This window comes from Amblyraja radiata, chromosome 15 (assembly GCF_010909765.2).
Source record: "Amblyraja radiata isolate CabotCenter1 chromosome 15, sAmbRad1.1.pri, whole genome shotgun sequence".
Lineage (NCBI taxonomy): Eukaryota > Metazoa > Chordata > Chondrichthyes > Rajiformes > Rajidae > Amblyraja > Amblyraja radiata.
In genome coordinates this window covers 38,457,532-38,470,910 of record NC_045970.1, presented here as the reverse complement: position 1 = coordinate 38,470,910, position 13,379 = coordinate 38,457,532, and the positions used below count along the sequence as shown (strand labels likewise).

General features: G+C 47.6%; 1 protein-coding gene across 2 annotated transcripts in view; it reads right to left on the bottom strand.

Annotated features, from left to right (window-relative positions):
• slit1 (slit guidance ligand 1) overlaps window positions 1–13,379 on the bottom strand; it is a 135,416-nt gene that overhangs the window by 66,449 nt on the left and 55,588 nt on the right. For both annotated transcript variants that reach the window (XM_033034122.1, XM_033034121.1), the window contains exons 10-16: window positions 12,595–12,666; window positions 9,837–9,908; window positions 7,807–7,878; window positions 5,225–5,368; window positions 4,043–4,206; window positions 2,358–2,381; window positions 822–966 (exon numbers count right to left, since the gene is read on the bottom strand). In XM_033034122.1, the coding sequence (XP_032890013.1) occupies window positions 822–966; window positions 2,358–2,381; window positions 4,043–4,206; window positions 5,225–5,368; window positions 7,807–7,878; window positions 9,837–9,908; window positions 12,595–12,666 (693 nt within the window). The remainder of the gene's footprint in view (window positions 1–821; window positions 967–2,357; window positions 2,382–4,042; window positions 4,207–5,224; window positions 5,369–7,806; window positions 7,879–9,836; window positions 9,909–12,594; window positions 12,667–13,379) is intronic.

Below are 13,379 nucleotides of genomic sequence, written 5' to 3'. Positions count from 1 at the left end.
GCAAGAACTATACTGTTCCATCTGCTAGCGTTCTGTCTGATTCACCTCTACCCCATTGCAGACATTGGTCTCTGGAACTGATGCGCCACAATGCTGAGAACTATATTCTGCAATCTGTATCTTTCCTTTCGTTCTACCTATTGTACTTGAGTTTGGCTTGGTTATATTTATTCGCCCTCTCACCTTGAACCTATGTTCTCTAGTTTAGTTTTATCTAGTTTAGAGGTACGGCACGGAAACAGGCCCTTTGGCCCACCGAGTTCGCGCCAACCAGCGATCCCCGCGCACTCACACGATCCTACACACTAGGGACAATTAATAGAAGGCAAATAACCTAAACACCTGCACGTCTTTGGAGCGTGGGAGGAAATCGGAGGAAACGCACGCAGGCACGGGGAGAATGTACAAACACCGTACAGACAGCACCCACGATCGATATCGAACCCGGATCTCTGGTGCTGCTGGGCAACGGCTCTACCCACTGCGCCTAGTGCTGCCCCTAGTTGTCTATACTACACCAACCATTTGCTATCGGGCACTGTGTGGTACCCAGAGAAGGGGAGAGATCATAAGGTCATTAGTGATAGGAGCAGAATAAGGCCATTCGGCCCATCAGTTCTACTCCGCCATTCAATCATGGTTGATCTATCTCTCCCTCCTAACCCCATTCTCTTGCCTTCTCCCCATAACTTCTGACACCCGTACAAATCAAAAATCCATCTATCTCTGCTTTGAAAATATCCACTGACGTGCCCTCCACAGCCTTCTGAGTTTCTGAGGTGAGTTTCTCTGTTACACCGATGGGCCCTTTGCCGACTCACAGCTCCATGGTTGACTGTGGGATGAAGTCCGGGATCTTGGTCAGCTTCTGGTTGGAACAGTCCACCACGTTAGACTCACAGCGGCACTTTGGAGGGCAGACCATGTCTCTGTCACACTCACTCCCCAGCCTCTGGTCCACCATACCTGCCGAAATAAGTGAACATAGAAACACAGAACGCTTCAGAGCAGGTACAGGCCCTTTGGCCCACAATGTTCGTGCCGAACATGATACCAAGTGAAACTAATCCCTGCCTGCTCATGATTCTTTAGATTTTGCTTTAGGCTTTAGAGATACAGTACAGCATGGAAACAGGCCCTTCGGCCCACCGAGTCCGCGCCTGCCAGCGGCCCACACGTACACTAGCACTATCCCACACACTAGGGGCAATTTACTGAAGCTGATTAACCTACACACCCGCACGTCTTTGGAGTGTGGGAGGAAACCAGAGCACCCGGAGAAAACCCACGCTGTCACAGGGAGAACGTGCAAACTCAGCACAGACAGCATTTATAGTCAGGATCGAACTCAGGTCCTTTGTGCTGTAAAGCAGCAACTCTACCGTTACCCCCAAACCCTCCTTAGCCTGCACATGCAAATGCCTGTCCAAAACCCTCAAACACCACTGCTGTATCCACCACCAACCCCGCAGTGTGTTCCAGGCTCCCACCGCCCACTGTATCAAAATAACGTGCCTCGCACATCCCCTTTAAACTTTCACCCTCTCACCTTAAAGTTGTTCCCACTAGTCTTTGATGTTTCCACACAGTGGACAACAGTTTAAAAAAGCAAAAAAACAAGAAGAACTCAGCGGTTGAGGCAGAATCTGTGGAGGACATGGACTATATTTACTCTGCCCTGGGTTAGATACAGCTCCCTCTACACTGTCCCATCACACACTCCCAGGAGGGCAGGGACAGCACGGGTTAGATACAGAGTGAAGCTACGTAAATCTTCTTCCTCCTTTATAAGTACTTCCAGTATTGAAGAAGGATACATTTGTCTCTGAAAACATAATTCTCACACACCAACCAAATTTAGAAAGAATTACTTGTTCAGTCTGAAGAAGGGTTTCGGCCCGAAACGTCGCCTATTTCCTTCGCTCCATAGATGCTGCTGCACCCGCTGAGTTTCTCCAGCAATTTTGTGTACCTTACTTGTTCATTTAGTTTAGTTTAGTTTAGTTAAGAGATAAAGTGCAGAAACCGACAAGTCTATGCCGACCAGCGTTCGCCCCCTGCACTAGAACAATTCACCCCCACACACTAGGGACAATTTACAATTTTACCAAAACCAATTAACGTACAAACATGTACGTCTTTGGTGTGTGGGAGGAAACTGGAGCACCCGGAGAAAACCCACGCGGTCACAAGGAGAACGCACAAACTCCGCACAGACAGCACCCGTGGTCAGGATGGAACCCAGGTATCTGGCGCTGCAAGGCTGCAGCTCTACCACTGTGCCACCTGTAGCTTGTAACAATGTCACACCTGGATTAGTGTCTAGCAGAGATATGTTCAAGCTAAGGGGGTCTTACCTGGGATGAAATACTGTTCTTTCGCTATGGGGGGAAAGGACAGAGAAACGTTAAACAAGAACTGTGCAGCAAAGCACTGTGACAGTGCTTCATCAGAGATAATACTCTCAGCCAAAGAGCTGAGGCGCTAGGTTCTACAGATACACCATAGAGAGCATACTGCCGGATTGCATCGCAGCTTGGTTTGGGATCAGCTTTGCCCAAGACCACAAGAAATCGCAGAGAGTTGTGGATTTAGCCCAGTCCATCACACAGACCAAACTCCCACCATTGACTCCATCCACACCATGTTGCCTTGGAAAAGCAGCCAAAATAATCAAAGACTTGTCACACCCAGGTCATTCCTTCTTCACCCCACTCCCGTCTAGCAGAAGGTACAGGAGCTTGAAAGCGCGCATCACCAGACTGAGGAACAACTTCCCCTCTGTTATCAGGCTTCTGAACGGTCCTTCCATAAGCTAGGGTACTATCCGATTCACATCTACCCCATTGTGGACATTGGACTTTGTCTCTGGAACTGATGCGTGCAATACTGAGAACTATATTCTGCCCTGTATCTTCCCCTTTTCTCTATGTGGTATACTTGAGTTTGTCTTAATTGTGTTGATGAATAGTATCTGATTTGATTGGTTAGCATGAATAACAAAGCTTTTCACTGTACAGGTGACAATAAGAAACCAATACCTAAACCTGAAAGATGTTTCCAGAGTTACATTTAGCCTCACATTATTTCTGCATTTGTCTCAGGAAACGGACATGTTTGGGAATGGGTTGAACAAAGGTTGAATGGTTCCAAAGTCTGGGAACTATCCCGATTGTCTCTTGAATTAATCCAGAGCTAACATCCTTTGTCCCTTCCTGGGCCTGGATAGAGTGATGTGGAGAGGATGTTTCCACTATCGGGAGAGTCTAGGACCAGAGGGCACATCCTCCGAATAAAAGGACGTACCTTTTGAAAGGAGATGAGGAGGAATTTCTTTAGCTAGAGATTGAATGACACAATAAATGAATCTGTGGAATTTATTGACACAGACGGCTGTGGAGGCCAAGTCATTGGGTCTTTGTAAAGCAGAGATTGATAGGTTCAGGATTAGTAAGGGTGTCAAGGGTTACGGGGAGAAGGCAGGAGAATGAGGTTGAGAGGGAAAGATAGATCACCAAGAATGATCTATGGTGGAGCAGACTCGATGGGCCACATGGTGTAATTCTGCTCCTCAGTTTTATGGTCTTCCTGAGGGACCATTCCATGGGTTTGAGACACGGACCCAGACACTCCCTAACCTCCCCGACATTCATCTCAGCGCTTGGAGTCTGGAGGTACAGCATTAAAACAGTCCCTTTGGCCCACCGAGTCCACGCCAACCATCGATCACCCGCTCACGAGTTCCATGTTATCCTACTTAATCGTCCTAGACACGAGGGACAAATTACAGAAGCCAATTAACCTGCAAATCTGTGCGTCTTTGGAATGCGGAAAGAAACCGGAGCACCCGGAGAAAAGCCGTGCAGTTACAGGGAGAACGTGCAAACCACACACACACACACACACACACACACACACACGCACGCACACACACACACACACACACACAGCACCCGAGGTCAGGATTGAACCTGTGTCTCTGGCTCTGTGAGGCAGCAGGTCTACCCGCTGCGCCCCCGTGCCGCCCTTGCGCCCCCAGTACCTGAGCAGCGGAACTTCTTGCTCTTGATCTGCCCGATCCTCTTGTTGGCCAGACGCCGCGGGCTGGCACACCGTGCCCCGCTGGTCTCGATGGGGTTAGAGCGCAGGTAGTCGGCAAGCCACTTGAGGTGGCAGTCACAGATGAACGGGTTCTGGGCCAGGTGCCTTGGAGAGTCATAGAGAGTCATAGAGTCATTCAACATGGAACAGGCCCTTCAGCCCAACTCACCCACGCCTACACTCATCCCACCTGCTTGCATTTGGCCCATATCCCTCTAAACCTATCCTACCCATGTACCTGTCCAAATGTCTCTTAAACGTTGTGATATCCTCCTTTCCACACACCCATCAGGTCCCTATTAAATTTTTCCTATTTAAAAAAAATCTCTCCACAATTTTTTTTTAAACCAGCATCTTCATTTCCTTGTTTCTACAATATTCTACTATATTTTTTCGTAAACCAGCATGTTCAGTTAGACTTTCGACGTTATTGATACAGCGCAGAAACAGGCCCTCCGGCCCGCCGAGTCCGCGCCCAACAGCGATCACCCCGTACACAATTTTACTGAAGCCAATTAACCTACAAATTGGTTCTTTGGGAATGTTTTTGGGATGTGGGAGGAAACCAGAGCACCCGGAGAAAACCCACGCGGTCATAGGGAGAACGTACAAACTCCGTACAGACAGCACCCGAGATCAGGATCGAACCGGGGTCTCTGGTGCTGTGAGACAGCAGCTCTACCGCTGTGCCACCGTGCCACCCTTTGTTGGGACGACAGATGGCACAATGGGCTAAGTGTTCGGCTGGCAACCGGAAGGTAGCCGGTTCGAATCCCGCTTGGAGTGCATACTGTCGTTGTGTCCTTGGGCAAGACACTTCACCCACCTTTGCCTGTGTGTGAATGTGTGTGAATGTGTGTGAGTGATTGGTGGTGGTCGGAGGGGCCGTAGGCGCAGATTGGCAGCCACGTTTCCGTCAGTCTGCCCCAGGGCAGCTGTGGCTACAGAAGTAGCTTACCACCACCGAGTGTGACTGAGGAGTGAATGAATAATGCGATGTAATGCGCCTTGAGTATTAGAAAGGCGCTATATAAATCCCATCCATTATTATTATTATTACAAGGTATGAGACAGGTTTAATGGGTCTGGATGCCGGAGATGTGAAGGGTGACGATGTACTTACAGTGTCTGGATACCACGGAGAGAGTTGAAGGTGCCTTTGGGCAGTGTCTGGATCTTGTTGTCGTACAACGAGAGGAGACTGAGGTTCTGGAGGTCCTGGAAGGTGTCCGCCCGAATGCAGTTAATCTTGTTTGCGTTCAGCAACCTAGAGAGCAAAGGAGGCAACATTATCAACTGGGCCAAACCATGACAAACCTGGGTCAAAGCATTACAACAGGGAAGTACAGCTGAGGCTATATAAGGCACTGCTCGGAACGCATATTGTGAGCAGTTTCATTATACGCTTTATCCTGTATCTGTACACTGCGGACAGCTCATTGTAATCATGTACAGCCTTTTCGCTGACTGGATGGCACGCAACATGAAGCTTTTCACTGTAACTCGGTAAACGTGATAATAATAAACTAACCTACGATCTTCTGTGGACTTCAACTTGGTTGCACTACAGATATTGGATTTATACTATCACGGTCTGGTTAGTTTAGGCCAGTGCTTCTTAAACTGGTGAATTGTTCACCCAAGGGTGAAATAAATTATTTTGGGGTGAATGGAACTAGAGGGATGAATGAAGGGTGAATGACTTAATTTATTCAGATATTTATATATTTTTTTCTATACTTAAAAAAGGCATTGCCATGAACGTGGTTATTAAGCAGTGTTTCTACGCAGCGGCTGTGGAAAGCATCTTGTCCGGAAACATCACGATTTGGTTTGGGAACTGCTCTGCCCAGGACAAGAAGGCTCTGCAGAGAGTAGTGCGTGCGGCCGAACGCATTATGGGAACTACACTCGCCCCCCTGCAGGAACTATATATGAGAAGGTGCAACTCCAGAGCCATCAAGATCATGGGAGACCCCTTCCACCCCAGCAACAGACTGTTCCAGCTGCTATGGTCAGGCAAACGCCTCCGTGGCCATGCTGTGAAGACGGAGAGGATGAGAAGGAGTTTCTACCCAGAGGCCATTAGGACTGTAAACTCCTATCTCACCAGGGACTAACTTTACTGAACCATTCTACTGTTGTGTGATGTCTTTTTAAAATTGATGTTTTTTTCTTTTTTTCCTTCCACAAATATGTAATATGTGAATATGTGATTCTGTTCCATTCCGTTTTGTAGTTTTTTGCACAAAGTCCGCGAGCATTGCCGCTTTTCATTTCACTGCACATCTCATATGTGTATGTGACGAATAAACTTGACTTGACTTGACTTATTGGTTTTAATGGCAGTGGAGCCAGAAATTTGATGTTTTTTTCTCTCTACCTGTGGTTTTCTAATTTGAAAGTAGCAGGATATTTCCCAAATTTATAACCTTTTAGGGAAGACCAAGGTTTTTTGAGCTTGTTTTCCAAGAAAAAAACTGCAGTCATCAAAGCCCGAAAGGGTAGGATGGGGCTGAAGCCCAGTGTATAGACGTTGGAATGTTTTTTTTTTAATCATCTAATAGAATGATTTTCCAACTCCAGTGATAATTAAACTTCTTTTTGTTTTCACTACTAGTTTTCTTTACATATTTTTAGGATGTTCGAAACGCTGAATAAAATAAACGCTTCAGAAATGAGTTAATTTATGTTTTTTGCTCATGTGACAAATAAACTATATATAAAATTATACACAAGGGAGAATGAGACGAAAATTACCAAAAAACATAAGAAAATTTAGTCGAGGGTGAATGAAATTTTGTGATAAAGGGTGAATGACACTGACATAGTTTAAGAAGCATAGGTTCAGGCTTCAGACTTTACAGAGATACAGCTCAGAAACAGGCCCTTCGGCCCACCGTGTCCATGCCGGCCAGCAATCACCTCGTACATGAACATTACCCTACACGCTAGGGACAATTTACAATTTGCAAAAGGAAAGTAACCTAAAAATCTGTATGTTTTTGGAGTGTGGGAGGAAACCGGAGCGCCTGGAGAAAACCCACGAGGTCACGGGGGGGGGGGGGGGGGGAGAACGTACAAACTCTGTACAGGCAGCACCCATAGTCAGGATCGAACCCGGGTCACCGGCACTGTAAGGCAGCAACTCTACCGCTGCGCCACTGTGCCGCCCCATGTAATACTACCTAAGGGTGGCATGGTGGTGCAGCAGTAGAGTCGTTGCCTTACAACGCCAGAGACCTGACGACGAGTGCTGCCTGTATGTCCTTCCCGTGACCGCGTAGGTTTTCTCCAGGTGCTCGCCGTGACTTGCATGGGTTCTCTCCGGGATCTCCGCTTTCCTCCCACACTCCAAAGACGTAAAGGTTTCTAGCCTAATTGGCTTCTGTGACATTGTAAATAGTCTCTGGTGCGCAGGATAGTGCTAGTATACGGAGTGATCGCTGGTCGGCTGAAGGGAATGTTTCCACACTGTATCTCTAAACTAAGCTAAATCGTTATTTATTATTAATTCATGATATCACTGATCATTGAATATGTATTGCCGTGTTATTGGATTTGCAGGCCTGTAAAGCTGCAACAAGGAGGAGTTTCATTGTTCAGGTGTGGGTATATACGACAATTAAACACTCCCTCCCTTATCCTGCTTCACCAAACAGTGCCGTTCCTTGCCAAGCTTAATCGAACAGACCAAACACTCACAGTAGTTGAAGAGCGTAGAGTCCATCAAAAACACCTTTTGGTAGTTCATTGATTTTGTTTCCGTACAAGACCCTGCAAACAGAGGAGATAGAGGAGCTTTCAAGACAGTAATATGACCCCAGGACGGTATTGACACGAGGATATTTTCCAAGAGAGCAGTAGGCCTTCAACATGCCGGCCTTCATCAGTCACGACATTGGTGCATACAGAGGTTGGGATGGAGTGTTGCAGATGTACTAGGGGCAGCACAGTGGCTCAGTGATAGAGTTGCTGGCTTACAACGCCAGGGACCTGGGTTCGATCCTGACCTCGGGTGCTGTCTGTACGGAGTTTGAACGTTCTCCCCGTGACCACGTGGGTTTTCTCCGGGTGCACCGGTTTCCTCCCACACTCCAAAGACGTACAGGATTGTAGCGAATTGGCTTTGGTAGAAGGAAATTGTAAATTGTCCTTTGTTCCAAATTGGAAATTGTAAAGTGTGTAAGGGGTAAGCTGGTCGGCGTAGGCTCACTAGGCCAACGGGCCTGTTTGCACACTGCATCGCTAGAGTACAAAGTAAAGTCTAAAGGTGTTGGCAAGGCCGCATTTGGACGGTTGTCTTTAGTTTTAGTCACTTTGCTATAGGAAAGAAGGCAATAAGCCTGAAGGAGTGCAGAGCATTTAATTTTATGAGTATGCTGCCAGGACTCAAGGGCCTGAGCTATAGGGAGAAGTTGAGCAGGCTATGACTTTATTCCTTGGAGCCTAAGGGGTGAACTTATAGAGATGCATAAAACCATGAAGTGAAAAGAGAGGGTGAGGTTTTCCTGGTGGAGCTGGTGCCGACCCTTACATGCATCAACGGGGATTGAATAGAGCGGGTGAGGGTGAGGCCACACGCAAATTGGAGGAACAGCTCCTGATATTTTGCCTGGGTAGCTTACAACCCAGCGGTATGAGTGTTGAATTCTCTAATTTTAAATAACTTCTACCTGCACTCACCTCCCCCCCTTCCCCTCCCCCTCTCCCCTCCGCCCCCATCAACGTTTAACCAGCTTCACCACATTGTGTCCCTCTTGAGATCACACCTTCCCCACCCAACATTGGGCCCACCAGGGCACCACCCTGCCTGAGGTCATCTGTTACCGGCCCTGATTTGTCCTGGTCTTTTCTCGCTGCCAGCTCTTCACTCCCCACCCCGTACTTTCAGTCTGAAGAATGGTCTCGACCCGAAACGCCACCCATTCCTTTTTTCTCCAGAGATGCTGCCTGACCCGCTGAGTTTACTCCAACACTTTGTGTCTATCTTTGGTATAAAACCAGCATCCGCAGTTCTTTGTTTCTGCCACTGACCAGCAGGTCAACTGGCTGCAAATATACTGTACGTGAGATGCTTATTTATCTAAGATGTATCTAAGTGCTTATGTAGAGTGGTACGTACTGAACTGTATACAAAGAAGAATTCACAGCTTACAAGCCAGCGGTCAGAATATTGATTTTGCTCATTTAAGGAAAGTAATCCTTTCATTCCCTCTCTCTCCATCTCTCCCCCACCCTAGTCGGCGTACGAGTTTTACTGTTCGTTTCCCCTCGTTATCACCTCCCCAGCAGCCAACAATGGACCATTGTGGGCTCTTTGGCCACCAGTGCCGGCTCTGATCCGATCTGTACCTTTTCATATTTCTAATTTTCCTCTCCCCTGACTCTCCGTCTGAAGAAGGGTTGCGACCCAAAACGTCACCTCTTCCTTTTCTCCAGAGATGCTGCCTGACCCGCTGAGTTACACTGTACCTCAGTACATGTGACAACTAAAGTGCAGTTGAGAGCATTGATACCATTGAGACCATTTACTCCCACCCCTCCCTCTTCCTCCCCAATCTTTTCACATCCCCAATCCTTTCCACTCGTCACTTTAATTTCATGTTTCATGTTCTGTTTTATGACAGTTTACAGACCAATTTCCTTCCTGAGATAAATAAAGTTCTATCGTATCGTATCGTATCGTATTGCATTGAGACCTCTTCCATTACGCTGGCCTATTGAATACTCACAGTGAGTTGAGGGATCGCAGTCCTTGGAAGGCGTCAGGAGCAATCTCAGCGATTTGGTTGTTGCTGAGGTCTCTAAAATGGAAAGAAAAACCTTTAGACTTTAGACTTTAACTTTAGAGATACAGTGTGGAAGGAGACCCTTCTGCCCATCGAGTCCACGCCGATGAGAGAGTGGGATAGTATAGTGCTAGTGTGAATGGGTGACGGATGGTCGGCATGGAGCCAGTGGGCCGAAGGGCCTGCTTCTATGCTGTATCACCAAACTAATCAATCCCAGGCATTTGGTGCATGAACTGACGAAGGAGGAACCAGGTGGCATGAGCATGGAGATGACCATTGCCTGGTTTGGTCAGGATGATGACTAGAGACATATTCACAGGATGTTTTAGTTATGTAATACGTTGGTGACGTCGCATTTGGAGTTGTGGGTTCAGTTTTAGTCACCCTGCTGGAGAAAGGGTGTTGTTAGGATGTAAAGAATGCAGAGAAGATTTACGGGGATGTCGCCTGGACCTGAGGTCCCGAGCTATAGCGAGAGGCTGAGTAACCTAGGACTTTATTCCTTGGAGCGCAGAAGGATTAAGGATGATCTTATAGAGGTGTATAAAAACATTAGCGGAATAGGTAGGTTGAATGTCAGTCTAGGGGAATCGAGAACCAGAGGGAAACGGTTTGCGGTGAAAAATTTAATAGGAACCTGGGGGGTAACTTTTTCAATCAGAGGATAGAGAGAAAATGGAGCGAGCTGCCAGAAGAGGTGGTTGAGGCAGGCACTATAACAACATTTAAAGGATACTAAATGCTGGAGTTACTCAGCAGGACAGGCATCATCTCTGGAGAGAAGGAATGGGCGACATTTCGGGTTGAGACCCTTCTTCAGACTGATGTCAGGGTACAGAGATAAAATGTAGTCAGAGACAGTGGGAGAACTGGGAAGGTGGAGGGGATGGAGAGAGAGGGAAAGCAAGGGCTACTTGAAGTTAGCGAAGTCAACGTTCATACGGCTAGGGTGTAGGCTACCCAAGCGAAATATGATGTGCCGTTGCTCCAATTTGCGTTGGGCCTCACTCTGACATTGGAGGAAGCCCAGGACATAAAGGTCAGTGTGGGAATGGGAGTGTGGGAGTTAAAGTGTTGAGCAACCGGGAGATCAGGTAGGTTCAGGCGGACTGAGCAGCGGTGTTCAGCGAAATGATCGCCGAGCCTGCGCTTGGTCTCGCCGATAAGACACTTGGACAGGTACATGGATAGAAAAGGTTTAGAGGGATATGGGCCAAACGCGGGCAGGTGGGACTAGCCATTTACACCAATCCCAGTTCATTCATCCCACATTCCCGTCAAAACCCTTCCCTCCCCAATTCTATCGCTCCTTAGCCAGAGGGCGGTGAATCTGTGGAATTCTTTGCCGCAGAGGACTGTGGAGGCCAAGTCGGTGGATATTTTTGCAGCAGAGATAGATAGATTCTTGATTAGTACGAGTGTCAGAGGTTGTGGGGAGAAGGCAGGAGAATGGGGTTAGGAGGGAGAGATAGATCAGCCATGATTGAATGGCGGAGTAGTATTGATGGACCGAATGGCCTAATTCTACTCCTGTCACTTATGACCTTACGACCCTACACACCAGGGGCAATTTACAGAGGGGCAATTAACCTACAAACCCACACGCTTTGGGATGTGAGGGGAGACCAGAGCACCCGGAAGAAACCCACTTGGTCACAGGGAGAACATTCAACCTCATCATGGGGGTGAGGATCTACGCCAGGTCTCTAGAGCTGTGAGGCAGCGGCTCTTCCAGCTGCATTGCATTGGGGGTGGGTGACTGTGCAAAAGACCTTCACTAACATAACAGATGGCAAACCGAGGAGAGAAAAACAGTGACCGATCACAATCACTGGCCACTCTCTATTAACGATACACAACGTATTAAATATTTGTGAGCAAGGTTAAATTTGCATGGGCCACTGGTTTGTAACGCCACATAAGTTCATGTCATAATAGCAGAATTAGGCCATTCAGCCCATCGAGTCGACTCCACGATTCTATCATGGCTGATCAATCTTTCCCTCTCAACCCCTTTCTTCTGCCTTCTCCCCATAACCTTTGACACCCTTACTAATCAAGATCCTGTCAATCCCCATTTTAAACATGCCCCCAATGACTTGGCCTCCACCGCCGTCTGTGGCAATGAATTCCACAGATTCACCACACACACTGGCTGAAGAAATTCCTCCTCATCTTCCTTCCAAAGGTACGTACTTTTATTCTGAGGCTGGGCCCTCTGGTCCTAGACTCCCCCGCATCTAGAGGCTTTCAATTGTGCCACAGGGGGCAATAGGCAACTTGTCCCCTCATGGCCGATCTATCATCCAATCTAGGCTGGGTTTAGGAACAGATTCTGTTTGTGCACTGATTCTGTGTAGAGTCGTACAATGTGGAAACAGGCCCTTCAGCCCAATTTGCCCAATTTACCCGTCTACACTAGTCCCACCTGCTTGCGCTTGGCCCATATCCCTTTAAACCTGTCCTATCCATGTACCTGTCTAAATGTTTCTTAAACGTTGCGATAGCACCTGCTCCAACTACCTCCTCCGGCAGCTCGCTCCATGCACCCACCACCACCCTTTGTGTGAAAAAAAATTACCCCTCAGGTTCCTATTAAATTTTTCCCCCTTCAGCTGAAACCTGTGTCCTCTGGTTCTAGATTCTCCTACCCTGGGCAAGTGACTGTGTGCGTCTACCTGATCTATTCCTTACTTACATCCGCCGCAGTTTTTTATACGTGGTAAAAGTCGCCGGTGGGACCGATTTGATTCCATTTTGCTCCAGTCGGCTGGAAAGGAAATGAAACAGTGAGGATTCGAAACAAGAGGCACTGAGCCACGAGCAGGCATGTTACATGCAAAGACGTATGTGTTACACACAGGTATGGTACGCGTATGCTAGTATGTTACACGCACGTATAACAAATGTTACTGCGATATGTTACAGGCAGGTAACACAAATACCTCAAATGTTATAATTAGCAGAAAGGATCAGCAGATGCTGGTATATACTGAAGATAGACATTAAGCGCTGGAGTAACTCAGCGGGTCAGGCAGCATCTCTGCAGAGCAAGGATATGTGACGGTTCGGGTCAAGACCCTTCTTCAGACTGATCCCGCCACCAAACGTCACCTATCCATGTTCTCCGGAGATGCTGCCTGAGCCGCTGAGTTACTCCAGCTCTGTGTGTTTGACCATGCACGAGCAGGTCAGGCAGTGCAAACGAGAAAATAAGCAAACGTAGAATATAGTGGAGACATGAAAAACTGCAGATGTTGGTTTACACCGAAGATAGACAGAAAATGCCTCCCCTGACTCCCAGTCTGAAGAAGGATCTCGACCTGAAACGTCACCCATCCATGTACTCCACAGCTGCTGCCTGTCCCGCTGAGTTACTGCAGCACTTTGTGTCTATCTTCTGAAATGTTAAAGGTGACTCTCTTCCATAAATGTAGTCACTTATGTGTTTTTGCATTGAATTGGCTTGAAAGATACAGCATG